Source organism: Urocampus carinirostris, chromosome 2 (genome assembly GCF_059441175.1).
Source record: "Urocampus carinirostris isolate Australia breed hairy pipefish chromosome 2, RoL_Ucar_1.0, whole genome shotgun sequence".
Lineage (NCBI taxonomy): Eukaryota > Metazoa > Chordata > Actinopteri > Syngnathiformes > Syngnathidae > Urocampus > Urocampus carinirostris.
The window spans coordinates 2,546,734-2,570,174 of record NC_142350.1 but is presented as its reverse complement, the minus strand read 5'-3'; the positions used below and the strand labels follow the sequence as shown (position 1 = coordinate 2,570,174).

The following is a 23,441-nucleotide window of genomic DNA, read 5'->3' as shown; positions in this document are numbered from 1 at the left end:
GAGAAAGAAGGAAACAAATAAAGGGAGATAAAGAAAGAAAAAAATAGAGCAAGGGACACAAAAAAGGGGAGAGAGAAAGCGAAAGTGATACAAAGAAAGAGAAAAGTGTGGACAAGTAAAAAGAGAGAAAAAGAAAGAAAAGAAAGAGGGAAAAGGAGAAAATGGAGACAGTAAAAGAAAGAGAGTATGAAACAAAAAACTGAGAAAGAAAGATAGATAAAGAGGATGGCAGGGAGAAATACAGAGAGACAGAGAGAGAGAGAGAGAGAGAGAGAGACAAAGAGAAAGTGAGAGTTAAAAAGCGATAGAGAACAATGACAGCTTGAGAGAGAGAGAGAAAGAGAGGATAGAGAAAGAAAGCAAGAAAGAAAGAGGTAAATAAAGAGGGATAAACAAAGAAGAAAAATAGAGAGAGGGGAAAAAGAAAAACAAAGAAAGAGAAGAAGAGAGTAAACGATACAAAGAAAGAGAAAGATGAGGATAGGGGGAAACAGAGAGATAAAGAGCGAAAGGAGAGAGAGAGAAAAAGGGAGGGAGAAAAAGGCAGAGAGAAAGAAAGAAAGATAGAGAAAGTGACAGAGATAAAAAACCTGCTGACGAGTCAGGCCTCTGTAGCGGATGCCGCCATCTTGTGGAGGGCGAATGATTGCACAACCTGGAAGACACGCCGCCACGCCCCCCCCCAAAATGTAAAATGTGTGAAAAAAAAGAAATAGTGCATCCAATTGGATAGCCAAAAAATACAAGACAAGTAAAGCCACATTTTTTTCGTTTAACCCAAGGGGTCAGCAACAAGCAACTGTTTGCTGCCCCTTAGTGCAGTGTTTCACAACCTCTTTGGAGCCAAGGCACGAGTTTTTCATTTAAAAAAATCTCAAGGCACACCATCTATCCAAAATGTTCTTTTTTTAAAAACCTAAATGATCCTCTTTCTAAATTGAAATACAATTTGTGGTCACTGTGGCTCAGAAGGTCATGCAAGTTTTTTTATTTTGGTTTATTTTGGACAATATTTGTAACCTGTTTACTACCTTTTTTTATTTCCTAGAAAAAAACGAGCACAAATTATCCATACATGATGATTTACTTTACTACGATTTAACTTTTTAAAGATCATTAGAATTAGTAAAAAATGTGCTGACTTTATTTGATTTATTTTATTAATTTTTGCAAGCAATCATAAAAAACTTGGGTTATGATCTGTGGTGGACCCAAATGCGGAAACCATAGCAACGTGTTAAAAAATAATATTTAGTTACAAAACACTCAACAAAGTGACAAACAAATGGTCTACTACAATAAACCTGTCAGAACCAGAAACAAAAACCAAACCTCACAAATCAGGATGACACTAAGAAAAAGTGATTGTGATCTTGATGGTGGAAAAGGAAAGTGTAAAATGAAAGTCACCCGACAACCGGTGCTGTCCAAAATGTCAGGCTAATTACGGACAGGTGTGGGGTGATTGCACACAACCAGTTGCAGTTACAAACCAATTAGGCGCCCTATAGTCTTCTGCCACCTACTGATATGGATGAATGTTACAGTTACTCATCAGTGTGGGAAGGGATGAAGACAATCACCGGCTGCAGCAGCAAGCGGGGTGTGGCCGTGGACGTAGATGTGGGGAGGGTTAACCAGTTAAACAACTTTTTTAACAGGTTTGACCACCCCAACTCGTCCTAACCCCAGAGTACTGCAGCTGTCGCTCCCCCTCTGGACATCAGCATGGAGGAGGACATCCCCCCACACATGATAACTGCAGCCCAGGTGTGTGGAGAGCTGAGGAGGCTGCGAACCAGAAAGGCAGCTGGTCCAGATGGGTATCCCCCTGACTGCTGAAGGCCTGTGCGTTGGAGCTGGGAGACCCTCTACAGCGCATCTTTAACCTGAGCCTGGAACAGGATAGGGTACCACAGCTGTCGAAAACATCCTGCATCATCCCAGTCCCAAAGAATTCAAGACCTGAGGAACTCAACGACTTCAGGCCGGTCGCCCTGACATCACATGTGATGAAAACCATGGAGCGGTTGCTGCTGCACCACCTGAGGCCACAGGTCCGCCACGCCATCGACCCTCTGCAATTTGCCTAAAAGGGGCAAGGGTGCTGTGAGGATTACATTTTTGGACTTCTCCAGTGCCTTCAACGCCATACAGCCTCTGCTACTTATTGGTAAACTGACAGAGATGGGAGTAAGCTCACACCTTGTAGCATGGATTACGGACTACCTGACAGGCTGTAAAGTAAGCTACTTTTAGTTGTGTATTTCTCAGACTCCTATGCTATGAAATTAACCTGTTTTTCTATTCTTAATATACAAGTAATCACCACACACACACACACATGGTCACATTTTCAAAGATCTACGTTTTCAGTCTAATTCCATAGTTTTTAATACGTTATCAGTGTTTTTCCGTTGTATGTAATGTAATATGCATGAGCGACTCCATTGTATATTACTGCGCATGCATGACCTTTCAATGAATACGTCTGGTGACCCGGATGTAGTTAGAACGGCCTGGGCGGTCAAGCAAGATGGCTGCCAGGCCGGGCTCACCACATGCGCAGTAGTTAAACTCTATTTTAAATGCCTTTACTTGAATATATTTGTCCGCAATGAGTTTATATCTTTATACACTCCGACATAGGCAGACCCCAGTTTGTGAAACAGGGGGGCTGTACATCGGACACTGTGGTTAGCAGCACAGGATCGCCGCAGGAGACCGTGCTCTCTCGTTCCTATTCACCCTGTATACGTCGGACTTTCAGTACAACTCTGAGTCCTGCCACGTGCAGAGGTTTGCTGATGACACTGCTATCGTTGGATGTATCAGAAGTGGGCAGGAGGAGTACAGGAAATTTATCCAGGACTATGTCCAATGGAGCGACGCTAACCACCTGCACCTGAACACCACCAAGACCAGGGAGATGGTAGTGGACTTCAGGAGAACTAGAACTCACCCGGTTCCTGTAACTATGAAAGGAGAATGTGTAGAATTTGTCCAGACCTACAAATACCTGGGTGTGCAGCTGGACAATAAACTGGACTAGACTGCCAACACTGAAGCTCTATGCAGGAAAGGTCAAAGCCGACTGTACTTCCTCAGAAGGCTGGCGTCCTTCAATGTCTGCAAAAAGCTCCTACAAATGTTCTATGAGACTCTTGTGGCAAGCGCCCTCTTCTATGCGGCAGCGTGTTGGGGAGGCAGCACTAAGAAGAAGGATGCCTATTGTCTTGATAAACTGGTGAGGAAGGCGGGCTCTGTTGTGGGCACAGAGCTGGACAGCCTGACAACAGTAGCTGAGAGACGGGCACTGAAAAAGCTGCGGTCAATCATGGACAATTCATCACATCCACTACACAGCATCATCTCCAAACAGAAGAGCAGCTTCAGCGACAGACTGCTGTCACAGTCTTGTTCCACAGACATACTGGGGAGATCATTTTTTCCTCATGCCATGAGGCTCTTTAACTCCACCCAGGGGAGTAAAAGCCCACATTAAACCACACCACCACATTGCATATTACCCTGTTTTTATTACAGTGTCCATTTTATGTAGCACTATTTAAATACTTTATATCAACTTTATATTATTTATGTATTATATTCCTTTTACTTATTATTGTTTTATTTTCAACACAAGGATACCGCTGGAAGTGTGAATTTCCCTACGGGGATGAATAAAGTATCAATCTATCCATCTATCTATCTATCTATATGATGAAAGCAAAGATGGCCAATGGCATGCTTTTCCAAAGATAAATTGGGCATATTCCTAGGGCACTCTAGACAAGGTCTCACACCACACTAACGTGCCTTGACACACAGGTTGAAAAACACTGCCCTAGTGGCTCCGTGGTGCTTTTTCAAAAATGTTTAATCATGGAAAAAATATGGTTTCTTTAGTAGGAAGACATGACACAAACGTTTTCAAAGAATATAAATATATATATAGTAAGTATATATGCAGTGTGTGTTGCCTTCCTCATAAAGCTTTTTTTAGGGATTTTGTTCTTTTGCGGCTCCAAACGTATGCTATTGTTTTGCTCCTATATGGCTCTTTCGACAACTTGGTTTGTCAACCCCTGCCCTAGCCTGTCATGGTTTGGTTCCTGCACTCCCTCTTCTTCTTCAAGGATGGCAGCATTACATCCTTTCCCAGTCCCCCCTTACTTTTACTAATTGATTCCAATTAGACAATTAGCCACCTCTACTATAAATCCTCCAGGCTCCCACCTCAAGTTGATGATCGTTTTGATCCCTAAAAACAATCCCTCGCCAAAACGACAAGCCTCCTTCTTCAACTCCCTCCTTTTTCCAAGTTCTCCCACTGAAAGGCCTGCCACTCAAACCACTTTCTTAATGTTCCCTCTTCGTCCCATGATCGTGTCCTCCAGCTATCTTTTTAAAAGTACTCCCAAATCTTCGGTTCAAAATTTTCATCACCCTAAAACCCCCTCTGTAGTTTCCCTCGTAATCCTCCCCCCAAGATCTCCTCCTCAGCAGTTCCAGTCCCACACCCCATTCTCTCCAGTCAAGTTTTTTGTTGCTGTTAAATAAATGCCCCACCATGGGGTTGATCACATCCCTTGTATTATGTCCCCTTGTGTCCTGCATTTGGGTCTGTCCGACACCAGGAGAATGCCACTCGAAAATGCTTGTGGGTCTCAACGTGGGTTATCTAATGGCACAGTTTGGGTTGCAACAAATGATAATAATAGAAACTAGAATGGCTATTCTAGTTTGATTCCTAAAAACTTTACCTCGCTTCTCCTCCCACGACCTCCTTCTTCAACTCCCTCATTGTTCCATGTTCACCCACTCCAACACCTGCCACTCCTACCACCTTCTCCAGTTCCCTCTTTGTTCCAAGATCTTCCACCCAAGCCATCTTATTTAAAAGTACTCCCAAAACTCCCTTAGAATGGCTATTTTGTTTTTTTAAATTATTTTTATTATGAGCAGCAGCAACCCCTGAGTGGTCCCCCACCCTCAGGATGAGAGGTGCTCAGATAACCAATAGAGGACAAAGTAGCCTGGATGTCAGGTCAAGTTAGCTTGCGCGAGATGTGCTCAGACGTGTAAACCTGCAGCAACCAGGGGGGGGGGTGGAACTCTGGGGGCGCGTAGCCTTACCAGCAGCCATGTTGTGTGCAAATACCATGAGAAAAGCCCGAGCAGAAAAAAGCATAAGAAGCAAGAAAGCCATCATCTCTTCATCTGTACACCTGGAAAACACAAATATTTTTCACAACTTTATTGTTTAGCAGGAACAAAACAAACACAACTTGCACATGAAACAACCAATCAGATTTGGATAATTGAACACAAATATGCAAAAAAGGAATATGCCAAGATATACAATGCATCTGGAAAGTATTCACAGCGCTTCACTTTTTCCACATTTTGTTATGTTACAGCCTCATTCCAAATTGTATTAATTCAATCTCTTATCTCAAAATTCTACACAAAATACTCCATTATGACAATGTGAAAACGTTTTTTTTTTTAACTTTTTTTCAATTTATCAAAAATAGAAAAATTAAGAAATCACATTTACATAAGTATTCACAGCCTTTGCTTAATACTTTGTTGATCCACCTTTGGCAGCAAATACAGCCTCAAGTCTTTTTGAATATGATCCCACAAGTTTAGCACACCAACTTTAGGCAGTTTTGCCCATTCTTCTTTGCAATAAGTCTCAAGCTCAATCAGGTTGGATGGGAGACGTTTGTGAACAGCCATTTTCAGATCTCTCCAGAGATGTTCGATCGGATTCAAGTCTGGACTCTGGCTGGGCCACTCCAGGACATTTACGGAGTGGTTCTGAAGCCAATCTTTTGAGATCTTGGCTGTGTGCTTTGAGGATGATAAGTGGAAAAGACACCTGAGCTCAATTTTAAGCTTCATGGCAAAGGCTGTGAATACTTATGTAAATGTGTTTTTTTAGTTTTCCATTTTTAATAAATTCAGAAAAAGTAAAAAAAAAACTTTTTCACATTGTCATAATGGAGTATTTTGTGTAGAATTTTGAGATAAGAGATTAAATCAATACAATTTGGAATGAGGCTGTAACATAACAAAATGTAGAAAAAGTGAAGCGCTGTGACTACTTTCCGGATGCACTGTTTTTTCCTTTTATTTATTTCTCTTAGACTGCAAAAGTGGGCAAACATTCAAATTCTCATTTGATTGGTCCAAAAGGAAGAAAAATGGGCATCAATTCAGACTCAAACGACGGATTATTCTTGGGAAAAAAATAAGTGAGGAAAATAAAAGAAAGAGCACAAATTTTGACTCAAATGTGGGATTATTCTTGCAAAAAATAAATAATAAAAACAGAAAATGGAGAAGTAATTTGAATTTAAGTCAGAGCTTTTAAGCGGCACGGCAGCTGAGTGGTTAGCATGTCGGCGGCACAGTTCTGAGGTCATGGGTTTAAATCCAGGAACCAGCCTACCTGTGCAGAGTTTGCATGTTCTTCCTGCACTTGCGTGGGTTTCCTCCCACATTCCAAAAACATGCACGTCAGATTAAGTGGCCAGTCCAATTCGTTCCTATAGGTGTAAATGAGCGAGTAAGTTGTCTGTCTGTGTGTGCCTTGCGACTGGCTGGCAACCAGTTCAGGGTGTCCCCTGCCCACTGCCCGAAGATAGCTGGGATGGGCTCCAGCACCCCCTGCGACCCTACTAAGCGGTGCAGACAATGGATGGATGGATGAGAGAGCTTTTTTAGGCTAAAAAGAAAAAAAAACAGAAAGAGCAGCAATTTTTCTTGCTATTCCCTCTGAAAGAAACACTTGAAAAACTTTTGCATGGCAACAGCACTAACCCTGCCCTGATTGGCCCAAACAACCTTCTAAAACACAATTAAAGCAAAATAATATCCATCCATCCATCATCAGCACCGCTTATCCTCAGTAGGGTCGCGGGGGTGCTGGAGCCCATCCCAGCTATCTTCGGGCAGTGGGCAGGGGACACCCTGAACCGGGTGCCAGCCAGTCGCAGGGCACACAGGGACAGACAACTGGACCAGTCAATTAACATCACATGCTTGTTTTTGGACTGTGGGAGGAAACCGGAGTGCCCGGAGGAAACCCACACAAGCACGATGAGAACATGCAAACTCCACAAAGGAGGTTCGATCTTATGACCTCAGAACTGTGCCGCACGCGCACTAAAAACTGCGCCGCCGTGCTGGCCAAGCAAAATAATATTTGATATTCAATTCCATTGTATTATTGTAGTTTTATATTTTTGTATCATTTCTGCATTCAGATTTCTGTAGTATTTTTCTTGGATTTCCATGGTAGTATCTTTGTAGTATTTCTATGGTAGTATTTTCTAGTTTTTCCATAGAACTAATATTACTGAAGTGGTATTTCAGTAGAATTTCTTCAGTTGTGTTTTTGTAGTCTTCCCATCGCGTTTCTGTAGCATTACTGCAAGTAATTTTTGTTAATGTATTCCTGTCATAATATGTCCATAGTAAGATTTTTGTAGAATTTCTTTCGAAATATTTGTAGTATTTTGTATTCTAGTATTATTTAGTGGTATTTTTGTGGTAGTTCTGTAAAAGTATTTTTAGACTCTTTCCATATTAATGTATTTGTAGTATTTCGGAAGAATATTTTTAAGGTAAAGTATTTCCATTGTCGTATTTGCTAGTATTTTTTAGCATTTATATAATAGTATTTTTGTAGAACTTCTTTAGTATTTTTGTAATATCACCGTAGTTATATTTTTGTAGTATTCGTGTTGTAATTTATCTGTCGTAGTATTTCTGTATTAGAGAATAACTAATAATTATATTTAGACTTGAGCCAGGAAAACGAGCGTTAACTCTCAAGTACTAATTTCCCAATGTTTGTCCAGGTTCCCAGATTGATGCGCATGCGCACAGCCATTAGCAGGCAGGGCTCAAATTTTCGCTCACTTTCTTGTTGATCGCCAGGACCGAACCACCAACGAACCGGTACCGGTCTGTTTAGGTCTGGCGCATGCACACTACTTATCAATAAAAGACCCCAGCAATCTGCGTGGCCTGACGTCACCAAAATGATGCCGTTTCAAAATTTTTACTTACGTCACCAAGCAGAATTTGAAAGCACAACTAAGCTTTTGCCGCTTTTTTTCTGGCAACTCCTTTACGTTCGCACGCACAATCAATCAGCTGTGCGCGTGCGATCCCCCCCCCCCCTCTCTACCCCACAATCCCTTGCGCTCCACAGTGACGTCACCATAAACCTCCGCTTAGTAAATACAATTCACTGTAAAAATTAAGAAATAAATGAAAAAACAAGAATCAGGTTATTACATTTGTGTCCCTTTATAGATTCACCAGTTAATTTGGGGTAATATGGATATTGTATTTGAAATAGATTTGAATATTGATATTGGAAACAATATTGAAAAAATAGGCAAAAATACATGAACTAACTTTTGCTTTTATTTTCTGTCCCTTTTTTCTTCTCTTTAATTTATTTTTTCCTTTTATTTATTTCTCTTTAGTGTTTTTCTTTTCTTTTTTCGTTTCTTCCTTTTGTTTTCTAATTTCCTTGCTTTTTTAGCCGTTTTTCCTTTTTCTTGTTTTTTTTCTCTTCTCATTTATTTTTCTTTGAGTTTTTCTTTTCTCATGTTTTTTTTTCCTTTTTGATTATTTTTTCTTTCTTCCTGTCTATTCTTTTTTTGTCTTTTCTTGTTTCATTGCCTTTTTCTTATTTATTGCACTATTCTTTTCTTCCCTTTTCTATTTTTTCCTTGCTTTTGTTTTTTTTGTCTTTTCGTTTTTTTCCTGTATCTTTTTTTACTCTTTATTTTTTTTCCGTTTTTTCTTTCTTTCTTTTTTCCCTTGTCTGTGTCATGACACAGTACAGCGACATTTACCGGTCAACTAATACTAGCTATCTACCCTGGTCATATCCCTTGAGAGGGGTGACTGACAGCAAGGCAAACACATACAAAAACAAAGAAAATAGAAAAAGGGAAAAAGTAGCAAAAAACACACCCAAATATTTTTGGACTATGGCCAACCTAAATGTCCAAACACCCAAACAAGTTAAGCACCTCGGCACCCTAGTTGGTCATGCTTTCGTCCCTCCAGATGAAACGGGACATACTAAAGCGGTCAAAAATCTAGGTGTTATGTTTGATCCTAATCTGTCGTTTCAGTTACACGTGAAAAATATTACTAGAATAGCTTTTAGATAGATAGATAGATAGATAGATAGATACTTTTTCCCACCTCCGTAAAATTGCGAAGATTCGTTCGATGCTGTCCCAATCAGATGTAGAGGTTTTAATTCATGCGTTTATTACTTCTCAGCTTGATTACTGTAATGTATTGCTTTCTGGTCTCCCGATGTCTAGCATTAAAAGTTTGCAGCTGGTTCAAAATGCGGCAGCTAGACTTTTGACTAAGACCAAAAAGTTTGAGCATATTACTCCTGTATTGGCCAACTTGCACTGGCTCCCAGTCCACTTAAGATGTGACTTTAAGGTTCTCTTATTAACATATAAATGTTTGCATTTAAGATCAGGTAATTGTGTAATTTTGTAAATGTAATCCTGTGCAGTCCTTTGAGACATTTTTGTGATTAAGGGCTATATAAATAAATGTGACTAGACTAAAGCGGCCATGTCACTCGGGTCAGGGTGACACAACACACTCTTCTGTTCAACAGCAGGGCCCGACAGCTTTCACTGGTTTATCCCTGCCGCATCATACAGGTGCCCTGCCCATCCCTTACAACACGTCCAAACATCCCACTATCCTTTCACAACACCTCTTCACTCATTCCTATCACCAACAAGAGCTGTAGCTTCCACTATATTTACAGTAGACCTCTTTCTTGCAATTCACTCATAACACCATCCATCCGTGCCAATCACGGCCTTCCTCTTTGTCTTCATTAACTTCTGCTCTGTAGATCCTCTTCAACATTCGCTCCTCATCCATCCTCTCCATGTGTCCAAACCAACCGAATACTCTCTTATCCACACGCTTGTTCAGTTCCACTAATACTCCAGCTCTGTCTCTCACAATTCCTTTTCTCAATCTATCCAATCTTGTCACTCGTAATATACTCCTCAAACACTTAATTTCAAAAACATTTAATTCCCTTCTCAAATCTGCATTCAGGCTCCAAGTCACTGCACCGTACAACACAGTCGGCACAATAACACTCCTCATACAGTCCTCTCTTTACATCCATACTCATACAAGTAATACACACAGCATTTTTTATCAAGTCAATTAAAGTAAAAAGTACTCCTCTCCTGTTCTCCTTAGAACACATTCATTTATTTTGTAGCGCCACGTTTTCACGTGGGCAAAGCGCGCACGCTATGCAGCACCACCCGCTCGACTACGCGTGCGACTTCTGCTGTTTCCAGAACTTTTTGACTTGGCTGTGCCCGTGCGGCGTCACCACCATCACCCGATGTGCCGGGTCTTGCCACACCAGGCAGTCCAGGCCCTGCCACACACACAAAAAAAAAACAAAAATCGTAACAGAAAGGGACAGAGTCAAAAAAGGAGCGCAGCCGGCGAAACGAAGTCCAACCTGAGCTCGGTCCCGCAGCACCTCAAAGTCGTTTTGGGACAGGAATTGGTTGTACAGAACACCTGTAAGGAGGCAAAGGTAGAAAACTGCAATACTTCGCCCGACCAAAACTGTCACAAAATTGAAATCGAATTAAAATAAAAAAATAAACAAACGTACACAGGCAGGTAAGTAATGAGGAGCAATCCAGCACCATTACAATATATTATCATAACATTATATACTATTATATTATGTATAATATGTACATTGTATATAATATGTAATTTGTGTATAATATGTACAATAATGTGTATAGTATATATAATTTGTATATTGTGATTAAATAATGTAGAAACAAATGAATAGGTAATATATGTCATCAAATTAAATGAACACAAAAGTAAATCACACATTACCGTACCTTAACACAGACAAATTACTCGTTTATTAATGCATTTTGTCATTTACTTGTCATTTATTCATTTCAGTATTTTTAACCCTTCATTTCTGTATTTATCATGTACTTTTTCATTAATCTTTCATTTATTTTGTTGTGTGTTTTGACGTGTATTTTGTTGTAAACTTTGTCATTTATTTGTTTTGTTGTTTCAAGTCAAGTCATGATTATTTGTGACCCCCTTAATCACAAGAAGTCTCAAGGGCAGTTAATGACCACACAAAATGATACTCTAACTTGGATAGGTGTATTCAACAGTTAGCAGAAATGTGTTTGTTATCAATGTCAAAAAAGGAAACAGACAGTTACTGACGAGGTTTGTACGGGTGCTTGAAATCCATGCATGAAATTGTTACCGTGTTTCTCAACAAGTCTGCCTAAAAATGACATTGACACTGCTCTCTGGTGGCTTTGCCATTGCATTTCAGGTTACATTACTGCGATGTTATGGTATTCAGATCATGTTACTGATTGCGTTTTGTTTTGTTTTTTTTATTGTGCATTTTGTTATCTATGTAAGTATTTATTTTGTTATGTGGTTTGGCATTACTTTGTTGTGTATTTTTTATATTACTTTGATGTGTATATTGGCGCTTACTTTATCGTGTATTTTGTCATGTATGTTTTGTGTATTTAGTTATTAGTCTTTCTCTGCCACCTTTCTCTCTAGTTTCTCTCTTTTGTTTTTTCTCTTTCTCTCTCTTTTCTCTTCCTTTTTTCCTCTTTTCCCCACTCCTTTTCTTTCTCTTTCTGTCTTTCTTTTTCTATCTCTCTCTGCCTCTCTCAATTTATTTCTCTTTTCCCATGCTTTTTCTCTTTCTTTCATTCCATCTCCACTTTTCTTTCTTCCTTTCTTTATTCTCTTTCTCTTTTACCTGTCCCTCTTTTTCTCTTGCACTTTCCTTCTTTTTCTCCCTTTCTTCATCTCTTTCCATCCCTCTCTGTCTTTTGCTCTTTTTCTCTTTCATTCTATTTCCTTTATTTTCTTCTCTTTTTCTCCCTCTTAATCTTTTTCTCTCCTCTTCCTCGCTCTTCTTTTTAATCTTCTAGTCCGGCCCCTGTGAGAGTGGTTTTTTTTCTATCGTGTGGCCCCGAGCTCCAATGAGTTTGACAGCTGTGCCCTATAGGATCACTAACCTTCTGTGAACTGCAAGCGATCTCTCTCTAGTTCCCATAATCGGATCTGATCGGCGATTGTTGGCGGCAACACCGGCGTCTGCGGCACAGTTAGCATGTTATGCTAAATCGCCATTGCTAACGGAACGCTAAGCCAAACGCACCTGCTTCAGCATAACCGGGTGCGCTCGGCTCCTCAGGAAGTGAAGTATCTGAAAAACAGTGCCGCACGTCACTCAAAGGCATGTATTTTAGTGGGCATTTTGTCATTTTTTTTGACAATCATTTTGTGTTTTATTTACTTTGCTATTTTATTTTTGTTAAGTTTTGTACCTTTTGTGTAGTTTTGCGTTTTTTTGTCACATCATTTGTCATGTTATTTGACGAGTATTTTTAATGCTTTCCTTTTACCCATTTTCTTTTTTTCTAATCCTCTTTTTTCCTCCCCCCTCTTTAAGTCATTTTTTCTTTTCCATCTTTTTTTCCTATTTCAGTTTTTACTCCTTTATTCTTTTCTTTTCCTCCTTTTTATTCTTTTTTTTCTTTTCATTAGTGTCATGTTTCTTCCCCTTTTTTTGTCACCCCTTTTTTTAAAACCCATTTTTGCTTTTCTTTTTTCTCCCTTTTCACTTGTTCAACCGCATTTTTCTTTTTCTTTACCTTTTTTGTTTTTTTCTTCCTTTTTCCCTAATCTTTTTTTTCTTTTTACCTTTTTTATTACTCTCTTTCCCCTTTTTTGGTCTTTCTCCTCTCCTTTTTCCTGTTATTTTCCATGTATTTAGTTTTGACTCATTTTTCTTGTTTTTCTTTTACAATTTTTTTCTCCCGCCCATTTTCCCTTATCTTTTCATTTTTTTCTATTATTATGTTTTTGTTTTTACTTTTGTGTACTTTTTCTCTCTTTTTTGCTTTTCCTTTACTACTCCATTTTCTTTTTTTTTACTTTTTTCTTTTTTTAACTCCTTTTTCCTTTCCCTTTTTTTACATGTTCTCTTTCCCCCCTCTTTTCCCATTTGTTTTATACTCCTTTTTCTTTCCCCCATTTTACCTTTTTTCTTTTCCTCGTCTTTCATATACTTCATTTTCTCCCCCCTTGTCCCATGTCTTGTTTTCCTTTTTTCTTTGATTTACTCCCTTTTCTGTCTTTTTCATTTTCCTTTTTTACTCCTTTTTGTGTTTTCCTCTTTTAAGTGTCCATCCAATCATACAGCTGCGTTAGCCATACCTGTTGCGCGGTGATGCCGTTAGCGATAGCCTGCTGCACCGACTCCCGTGTCACTTGCGCCACCACCACGTTGGAAAAGCGGTACAACATCTCGCTGAACAGTGCCACCAGGGAAACTTGCAGCTCCGAGTCTGCCCACAAAAGCCAAAATTAGAGAGCAAGTGTTCAAGCGGCACCTGCTATCGGAAATTGCTTTCCAGACGTACTGGTGTAGGCGTAGATGCGGTAGTTGGTTTCTACTACGATGTAGCCCGGCTCACCGTTGCCCGAAGATAAGGAGGAGGAGTTTCCGCTCACACCCGCCGCCAAGCTGATGGCCAGTCGGGTGGGATAAAAACGCCGAGATTTCCTCTACAAAGTAGACATTTGCACTAATTCCAGAAAATTTTAACCGATGCAGCTCACTAGTGCTGGTTGTGTTGTGAACGAAATGGCTCGAAGAAGTGAACAAGGCCCTCCATCAATAAGGGAGACAGCTCCCTTCGGAATGCTCTCTTTTGCTCTCTCGCTTTCTTTCTCTCACTTTATCCTTTGCTCTCACTCTTTCCATCGCTCTCACTTTTAACTTCTCTCTTTTCTCTTCCTTCTCCCAGTCCTTCCTTCTCTCTCTCACTCTTTCATTCTCTCTCCCTTTTTTCTCTCTATTTACTTCCTGTTTTTCCCTCTTTCTTTCTCTCTTCTTCACAATTATTTGCCTCTCTTTTTTATTCTCTATAACTATTTCATTCTCAAATCATTTTTAATCTGTCTTTTCTTTCTTTTCCTCCCTCTATCTTTCTCATCTGCTCTCTCTCCCTTTTTTCTATCTTTCCCTCCTTTGCTTTTTTATTTTTCTGTTTCTTTCCTTCTCTCAACTTTTTTTTTTTACATCTCTTTCCCCATTTTTCCTTATTTTTTTCTTTCTCTTTCGGTGTCTTTCTCTAACTTTTTCTTCTTTTTTCTCTCTCTATTTCAATCTTGATCTCTTTCGTTTTCTGTCATTCTCACTCTTTATTTCTCCATCGTTATCTTGTCCTCTCATTCACTTCACTCTCCTTCCAGCTTTTTCTCCGTTTTTCTATCTCGTTCTTTGTCTCTGTCCCTTTCTATATAATTCTTTCTTTGTCTGTCTGGCATGCTTAGTATAAACAATTTGAAGGTTTAATTGAGGTAAAAAAATCAAACAATAAACACTATTATAATAGAGTATAATAATATGTTTCGAAATGAATTTATTTGGTGCATAATGTTATATTATTATTGGTATTATTGGTTAAAAACTAAAAAAATCTGGAGAACCGTTTGGGAGCCGATCAGATGGCTCTTTTCAGTGAACCGAGTTGAAGGAGCCGCTTTTCTAAAAAGAGCCAAAATTCCCATCACTATTGCCCACCTTTCTCTGAAAGACTAATCCGAACTCACGAAGGTGCTGCAGGAAAGTCAGTAAGGATTCACTCATGCCCTCCACAGAGTAATCCTGTCCACAGAAAATAAAAATAAAAATATCAGTGTGAAAACATGTTAGAGAAAATCGACGGGGCACTCACTCTGCCTAAGGTGGAGAAACTCAGCTGGAACAAAAACGACAAAATCTCCACCAGGTCCATTCCTCTCGACTGCCAGAAAAAGAAAAAAAAACACAGTTAAAAACACAATAAAATATTTTAAATTCTGCTTGCTTTGAAATAAGAATGTAGTTGTGTTTTACAATGAGATTTTTCTCTTATCTCCTTGTTTGAAGTGTCTGTTAAACTTCAAACTTGATAAGTCCTTCAAGTGGAGTATTGAACATCTTGTGGGTTTTGTACAGTACCCTCTTGTACTCCTTACAAGCTCAAAATTTATTGATGTCTTCTCTTCTTGTTTAAGGGTGTTTGACTATAAACTAAATAATTAAATTGAATTGTCTATCTTGTCATTGATAAAGACATTGTGATGTATTTTTGTACAGTCCTCTCTTGTTCTCCTTTCGAGATCAAAATTCATTGATGTCTTCTCCCCTTCTCCCCCATTTTAAGGGTGTATAAAACTATAAATTAATAATTAGTCCTTCAAACCTGATTCAAACCAGTTGGCTAATTAGTGTTGGCATTAGGTTTGTTCAATCCTCTCCTTTTCCTCTGACAGGTTGAAAAAGATAATTCCTGGTGTCTTTTTTTTCCTTTTTTTAAACTTTAAAGTCAACAACTGCTCCCCTTACCCAGATTGAACATCTTGAAGGCTTTGTACATTCCTTCCCTTTTCCTTTTGACATCATACAATTAATTGATGTCTTCTCTCCTTTTTTTAAGTATCTGTTTGATTATGAACTTGACAATTGGTCCTTCGAACTGGATTTAAGCCAGTGTCCCTATGTAATTTAGTATTAGGTTTGTACAGTCCTCTCCTGTTTTTCTTATAAGTTGGGGGAAAAATCTTGGTGTCTTCTCTCTTTGATTTAGGTGTCTGTTAAATTATAAACTTATCTAGTCCTTCAAGCTGGATATTGAACATCTTGAGGTTTTTTTTGTTTTTTTTTACAGTCCTCCTCTGTTTTTCTGGGAAGCTCAAAATTCATTGAGCTCTACACTCCTTATTTGAGGTGTCTGTTAAACTCTAACCTTAACAATTGGTCCTTTGAACTAGATTTGAACCAGTGACATAATTTGGTTCGGCATTAGGTTTACATGGTTCTCTCCTGTTCAAAATCTATTGATATTTATTGGAGATCTTAAAGGATTTGTAAACTCCTCTCCTGTTCTTCTTGAAGGGTCAAAAGTCATTGATGTCTTCTCTTCTTATTTTAAGTAGAAACTTGACACTTGGTCCTTTGGGCTGTAAATTGTACATCTTGAGAGTTTTGTACATTCCTCTCCAGTTATCCGTAAGAGTTAAAATCTCATTGATGCTGTTATTTTGAGTGTAAACTTATCACAGACACTAGATTCTTTTCGAGCGATACTAAGGAGAGGATACCTGAGCACTTTTCAGGTACTGCAGGGTGAAGTACCACAACTGGGACGCCGTGTCCAGCAGGAGGAACTGGAATCCGGCCGAGGTTATGGATGGGGCCTCCCCTGCCTCGCTGGAGATAACAGGAAGTGACACATCTAGGATTTTTTTGCGGCGTTTCTTGCTCACCTTTTCATGAGTCCGGCCTGGGTGAGAAGTTGGGCCAGGTCTTGGCTGACGGCAGCGCTGGGCGAACCCACCATGAAGTGCAAAATGACTTCCCAGCGCTCACTAGCGTAGCAGTCCAAGCTAGCGATATCCCGAGCGTGTCGGTCGGGCCCCAGGCTGCTGCTGCCCTCGTCCGCCCATGCCTGGCCCCTTTTAGGGATCAGAACAGTCAATTACAGACATGGTTAGAACACCTTTTTCATGGCCAAATTCAAGCACTTTCAAGGCTAATTTTTCAATATTTTCAGTACCTTCAAATTAAGAAATCCAGCAACGATCAAAGAAACTTTTGGGTTGACTTAGATGACTAAAATAGAGTCGCTATCTTGCTGCTAGCACATACTTTGTGCTTTTTTTAGCGGTTCCTATATATAAACAACGATGTTTTTGTTTTAATGGGCTATCAACTGACATGAATTCTGCCATTCTGCTTCAACAATGCACGCACAACTTGGCTTCGTCCAACTTGTTTACAAACGGAAATAGGTGTTGGGTTATACTGGTGCTCCATACGGAAGACAAAAATGTAAGAAAATATAGTATGTGTTGAGAGAAGAAAAATAAGCCAAATTTGGACTTATTTAAATGATATTGATTGCACCGAAGCTAAGTGCATTCAATCTTAAAGACTGCTGATATTTTGCTTTTTGTTTTACTTGTTTTAATTTGTATTTTCTTTTTGTATTTTTTTTTAGAGAATCTGTGTCTAAATTTGTTGAAATCGAATTGCAAACAGTTAATTTTTAGTTATTTATTTATTTATTTTTTAACACTTTTGGTGTTTTTGGTACATTTTTTGGGGTTGCTTTTTGATTATTTTTTTGGGAAGAACTTTTGCTTGTGTTTTTGGTCGTGTTACAAGGTGAGTTAGTAAAAAATACTGAAACTAGTAGGGTCCAGTTATGTATTATATTAATACAGCTGGCAAAAACATGGACTCATTTTTCCCTTTAGGAGGGCGTCTAAAATGTTTTCAGACGTAACGGCATTGTGAAAAGAGTAGCTCGTCGTTTTTGACGGAAAAAAACATGAATAAGCCGCACCGTATAAAATGCTAGAGTTTAAAACATAGCAAAAAAAGTATCATGGAATTTATGGTGTATTGAAAAAAAATGGTTTGCTAGCTAGCGTACCCTCCTAGCAGCGCGATCCTCAAGTTGTCCTTGAAAATGACGTTGAGGATGTAACCTTGAAGCCCGCCTTGCAGCTGCTGACTGTGCCAGAGACGAAGGCCGGCCAGGACTGAAACGCAATCGTCGTGATTCCTGCAATGTCAAAAATAAAAAAATATTCACCAAGAAACTTGCTTCTATGGAGGAGCGCTACGGCCATATGTAAAAATAAATATAGGAATAAATAAAAAGCCACAAATATATGTCATAGGAATAAATTGACACGTAAATTAATCAGTTCATACCTAATAATATGACATTAATCAGGTCAAGTCATTAATTTATTTCTGTATTTATTTTGTTGTATATTTAGTTGCGTATTTTGACCCAGATTTTGACGCATATTTTGTTGCACATTCTGTCATGTATTTCATTTGTTTTTTTATATATTTCGGCATTTGTATAATTTCTCATGTATTGTGTCATTTATCCATTTCAGTATTTATCTTGTTGTGTATATTTTGTTGAGTATTTTGTCATATATTTATTTCAGTATTTATTTTTCTGTGTATTTTGTCATTGATTTTCTTTTTTTTGTCGTGTATATTGTCATCATTTGTTTCTGTATTTATTTTGCTGTGTATCTTGTCATTCATATATTTAGTCATATATTCTGTCTTTTATTCATTTCAGTATTTCTTTTGTTGTGTATTTTGTCATTTATTAATGTTGTCATATATTTTGTCTTTTTTTTATTTCAGTATTTATTTTATTGTGTATATTTTGTCATGTATCAAGTCGTGTATACAAGTATTTATTCTGTTGTGTATTGTGCCATTTATTTCAGAATTTAATTGTTGTGTATTTTGTCATTTATATATTTTTTTCATTTATTTCATTCAGTATTTATTTCGTCATCTATTTATCTCATTATCTATTTGGTCATTTTTTTCGTCAAGTATTTGGTTGAGTATTTTGTTGCGTATGATGTCATTATTTTGTTCTGTATTTTTTTCTTGTCATGTGCTTTTTCGTTTTAATCTGTCCTGTATTTTGTCATGTACTTTGTTGTGTATTTTGTCATTTATCTTGTTATATTCGTTTATTGTGGTGTATTTTGTAATTTATTTTGTCATGGATTTTTCCGAAGAATTTTGTCCTGTGCTTTGTCGCTTATTTAGTTTTGCATTTCATCATCTATTTTGTAGTTTGTTTTAGGTATTTTTCATGTACTTTGGCATATACTATGTCATATATTATGTCCTTCATTTTGTTGTGTATTCTGTCTTTTTTTTATCAGCGATGTTGTCATTTTTCGTGGTGAATTTTCTCATTTATTTTGTCATGTATTTGGTCATCGACCTTGTAATTTGTCAGGTTTTTTTTCATATATGTATTTTGTTGTGTATTTGGCCCTTTGTCATTTACTTTGATTTGAAAATTGTCATCTATTTTGTTATTCATTTTGTCGTGTGTTTTGTCTAAACAAAATGTTACTCAAATAAATGGGTGGGCCAAACTGGCTCAGCTTTTCACCTATTGGTTGACTGAAGAGTGCGCCAATAGTTCATCACTGATTAACCAATAGGTTAAAAAAACAGCCAGTTTGACCCGCTTCCTCATTTGAATAACATTTTGTTGTGACAAAATACATGATAAAATAAATGACAAAATGCATAAATGAACAAATACATTGCATTGATATCATATATTTAGGTTAATGTGATTTATTGAAAAGTTCCTCTAATTCCTATGGCATATATTTGTAGCTATTTATTCATTTTCGATCTATTCCTACGTATCTTCCACTGACTTTTGGCTTTCCTTATTGACCCACAAGGCCACCGCCACCTGCGGTAGAGGCTGATCCAGGAACAGCATCCTCATCACATAGTTTTGGCCCAAAGATGGAAGTTCCCTGCCAAAACGGGTCAAAACATTATCATGACATCATCAAAATCATTTTGACGTCACCAGGAAAGCAGAATGGCGTCATTTTACCTGAAAACAGCCAAACATGTCGCCGGGTGATTGTAAAGTCTGTCCAAAATTTCTGGGCTCAGTTCTCTCAAATATTCATGCAAATTCTTGCACTGAAGCTGGACTCGCAGCTTCATTTTCTTAAATTACAGGAAAAAAAAAATCAATAAAACTAGCTCGATTAACCGTCGTGCTGTCCTAATTTTAAGGAACATTTAGGACTTTTTTTTTTTTCTCATTCAATGCCATAACACATAAATACATTTGCAGAATCATTGTCCCTGAGTGCCAAAACGCAAAACTAAATTTTTCTTGTTTTATTTAGAAAAATATATATTATAAAGGGTGTGGCGCTGCTCATCACTAAGTATCAAGCATCTGGGAATTGTTTCAGTAAAACAAATCACTAATATGTGGCAGGAGTGGCTTTGATCAGATCTTTGTCCACAAATTTAGGGAGCCCCCACTTTCTAGTCTTTTTTCCCTTTTCCGGCGAATGAGTGTTTTTGGGCGACCCCACATGGCAAATGAGCATCCTGAAGCGGTGTGGTGAGAAGAGAAAATATGGATTAGTTGACTCACCAGTTGTTTTCTTTGTTAAAAAAAAAAAAGAAGAGAAAGTCGCATCATTATCATCGTTGGGTCAGAGAGTGATGATGTTTCGTGTACACCGGAAGAATCGCCATCGTCATGGTGACCAAAATCGTGTGATCATGTCACTGGAAACATCAGACAATTAAAAGTTCTCCCAAAGTTCATGCATCAATCATGCACAAGTTCAGTGTTCCTGCAAAAAAAATTGTTTTGCAAACAAACGGACCTTTTATTTATGGAAAGCACTGTTTAGATCAGGACTCTCAATCTCAATTTTCTTTGGTGCTGCTGGAGCTAGGGTCTGGTTGAGGTTGGGACAAATCTGGTTTTCCACAAGAAAAAAGATCCCAAAAATAAAAAAACATATCAAGAATTAATTTGAAAATTAATCAATCAATTGGTAATAAATGAATACGACTTGGATCAGCTGCACTTGAATTAAAAGGACAGTGTATATTTGACCACTAGATCTTGTTGTATACGTGCGACCCTAGTGAGGATAAGCGGTGCAGAAAATAGATGGGTGTTATATTGTGTGGTGTAACAAAAAACAACTGCTTAAAAGCACAACAAAAAAATACAAACTACGGGGACTCAGGGTGCCCAAAATGCATAAATGTTCTCCCCCTTTTTGGGGCCAGCCTTTCGCAAAGTTTTGGGGTTTTTTGAGGAACCCGTAGCAGCAATATGGTGGACAATTATGTAAACTTCATGTAGGTAAGGCTAATAATGTTATATAAAATAGGTGTCCATTTCTCAGCCCATGAATATTTTCAAACATGCATGTTTATATCATAGCTTGTGTATTTTTGCTCCTTTTTTAATATTTTATTACCACCAAGGTGTTTAATAACACACACTGTTCCTCTAAACCCTCCTATTAAGGCGGGGGCCTCAAACAATCATCTTGGAGGCCGCAATTGGTCCCCGGGCCGCAAGCGAGGGCCCCTGGTTTAGATACAGTGGCTTGCGAAACTATTTGGCCCCCTTGAACTTTGTGACCTTTTGCCACATTTCAGCCTTCAAACATAAAGATATAAAACTGTAATTTCTTGAGAAGCATCAACAATAAGTGGGACACAATCATGATGTGGAACATACTTTATTGGATATTTTAAACTTTTTTAACAAATAAAGGAAAAAGTGGGTGTGCAAAATTATTCAGCCCCATTGAGTTACTTTGTAGCGCCACCTTTTGCTGCAAGTCGCTTGGGATATGTCTCTATCAGTTTTGCACATCGAGAAACTGATATTTTTGCCCATTCCTCCTTTCAAAACAGCTTGAATTCAGTGAGGTTGGATGGAAAGCATTTGTGAACAGCAGTTTTCAGTTCTTTCCACAGATTCTCAATTGGATTGAGGTCTGGACTTTGACTTGGCCATTCTAAAACCTTTATATGTTTTTTGTTGAACCATTCCATTGTAGCTTTTGCTTTATGTTTTGGATCATTGTCTTGTAGGAAGACAATTCTGCGTCCCAGTCTCAGGTCTTTTGCAGACTCAATCAGGTTTTCTTCCAGAATGGTCCTGTATTTGGCTCCATCCATCTTCCCATTAATTTTAACCATCTTCCGTGTCCCTGCTGAAGAAAAGCAGGCCCAACCATGATGCTGCGAGCACCATGTTTGATTGTGGGGATGGTGTGTTGAGGGTGATGAGCTGTGCTGCTTTTACGCCAAACATAACATCTCGCATTGTTGCCAAAAGTTCGATTTTGGTCTCATCTGACCAGAGCACCTTCTTCCACATGTTTGGTGTATCTCCCAGGTGACTTGTGGAAAACTTTAAACGACACTTTTTATGGATACCTTTAAGAACCGGCTTCCTTCTTGCCATTCTCCCACCTCAGCCATAGACCTCTGCAGTTCATCCAGAGTGATTATGGGAACTCTTGGCTGCATCCTTGATCAGATTTCTCCTTATATGAGCTGAAAGTTTAGGGGGACGGCCCAGTTTTGATAGATTTGCAGTGGTCTGATACTCCTTTCACTTCAATATTATTGCTTGTACAGTGGTCCTTGGGATGTTAAAAGTTTGGGAAATCTTTTTGTATGCAAATCCAGCTTTAAACATCCCCAACAACAGTATCTCGGACCTGCCTGGTGTGTTCCTCGTTCTTCATAAAGCTCTCAGACATCCGAGACTATCACAGTGCAGGTGCATTCATACAAAGACTTGATTACACACAGGTGGATTCCATTTATCATCGTTAGTCCTTTAGATCAACATTGAATCATTCAGAGATCCTCACTGAACTTCTAGACAGAGTTTGCTGCACTGATAGTAAAGGGGCTGAATAATTTTGCACACCCACTTTTTCGTTTTTTTATTTGTTAAAAAGGTTTAAAATATCCAATAAAGTGTGTTCCACTTGACGATTTTGTCCCACTTATTGTTGAAGCTTCACAAGAAATTATAGTTTTATATATTGATGTTTGAGGTCTGAAATGTGGCAAAAGGTCACAAAGTTCAAGGGGGCCATATAGTTTCGCATGCAACTGTATTGGGGGTATCACAAATGCAAAAAAAAAAAAAAAGCACAGAAGGAAAGTTTTGCTTGAATTGCTTTCTTTTACAAAAAGCTGTTCTTTTTAGAAGTCTTCTTGGGAACAAGTATTTCTAAGCAAGAATTTTCAACTGCCAAACAATGGTAAAAGCTAAAAACATAGTTATTTCTAATGAAAGATGAGGGTTCAAGCTTTCTTTTGAAATGTTCAATTCCCATATAGCTACAGGCCTACATTTTCTGTAGAATTTCCAAAACCAGTCAAAAATTGCAAAAAAAATTGTCTGGCATCCACTTTTCCCATTTCAGAAAAAGGTCCGGCATTGAATGAGCAAACAAAGATTACAGGAAGATGTGAATTTGAAAAACAAATAAAATTCTACTGCTAGGTCCAAGTCAAATTAAAGTTAAATAAAATCTCATTTAGTGGATTTTTTCTGGGTTTTTAACAAAGCGGTATCAGATCATTTTGACCCGACGACAACAGGAGGGTTAAACAATCATGGAAAAAAAACAAAATAAGACTTTGTTTTTATTTACCGGGCAACTTGTCTGTTGTTCTTCGTTTAAAGTAACAAAAGGTGAATATGAAATCTACATTTTTATCTTATATTCTTTCGAAATTGTTTCTAGTTTTGTTAATACTGTACAGTATGTGTTTCTCTGGTCTATTGTTGCTGGCCGGCGCTACCGGGTCATGTGACGATTGTTCCGCGCGCCGATTGGCTATCGTCCTTCTTCGCTGTAATCGTTGCACTTGAAGG

General features: G+C 38.4%; 2 protein-coding genes across 8 annotated transcripts in view; both read right to left on the bottom strand.

Annotated features, from left to right (window-relative positions):
- The window catches only part of gabbr1b (gamma-aminobutyric acid (GABA) B receptor, 1b), a 45,310-nt gene extending 37,119 nt beyond the window's left edge, over positions 1 to 8,191 (bottom strand). For 5 of the 6 annotated variants that reach the window (XR_015849691.1, XR_015849692.1, XM_088328327.1 and 2 more), the window contains exons 1-3: positions 8,089 to 8,191; positions 5,140 to 5,231; positions 591 to 655 (exon numbers count right to left, since the gene is read on the bottom strand). Coding sequence is in view for 3 of the 6 variants with exons in the window: in XM_088328327.1 (XP_088184453.1) it covers positions 591 to 655; positions 5,140 to 5,215 (141 nt within the window). In the remaining 3 variants the exon portion in view is untranslated. The remainder of the gene's footprint in view (positions 1 to 590; positions 656 to 5,139; positions 5,232 to 8,088) is intronic. The other variant, XM_088328329.1, reaches the window with a different exon arrangement.
- A 2,092-nt stretch (positions 8,192 to 10,283) lies between these two features.
- Positions 10,284 to 23,399, bottom strand: gtf2h4 (general transcription factor IIH, polypeptide 4). Of its 2 annotated transcripts, XM_088327739.1 has the most exons (16): positions 23,218 to 23,399; positions 20,398 to 20,493; positions 20,160 to 20,296; positions 19,599 to 19,717; positions 19,411 to 19,515; positions 17,619 to 17,750; positions 16,447 to 16,635; positions 16,282 to 16,390; positions 14,874 to 14,942; positions 14,720 to 14,803; positions 13,554 to 13,698; positions 13,348 to 13,478; positions 12,287 to 12,334; positions 12,144 to 12,222; positions 10,568 to 10,629; positions 10,284 to 10,480 (listed from the first exon to the last, which is right to left on the bottom strand). In XM_088327739.1, the coding sequence occupies exons 4-16, from the start codon at positions 19,712 to 19,714 to the stop codon at positions 10,370 to 10,372; spliced, it is 1,380 nt and encodes a 459-aa protein (XP_088183865.1). In that variant the 5' UTR covers positions 19,715 to 19,717; positions 20,160 to 20,296; positions 20,398 to 20,493; positions 23,218 to 23,399; the 3' UTR covers positions 10,284 to 10,369. The 2 variants fall into 2 exon arrangements, with proteins under 2 accessions (XP_088183865.1, XP_088183867.1); XM_088327741.1 differs by lacking the exon at positions 20,398 to 20,493.
- Positions 23,400 to 23,441: the final 42 nt, after the last annotated feature.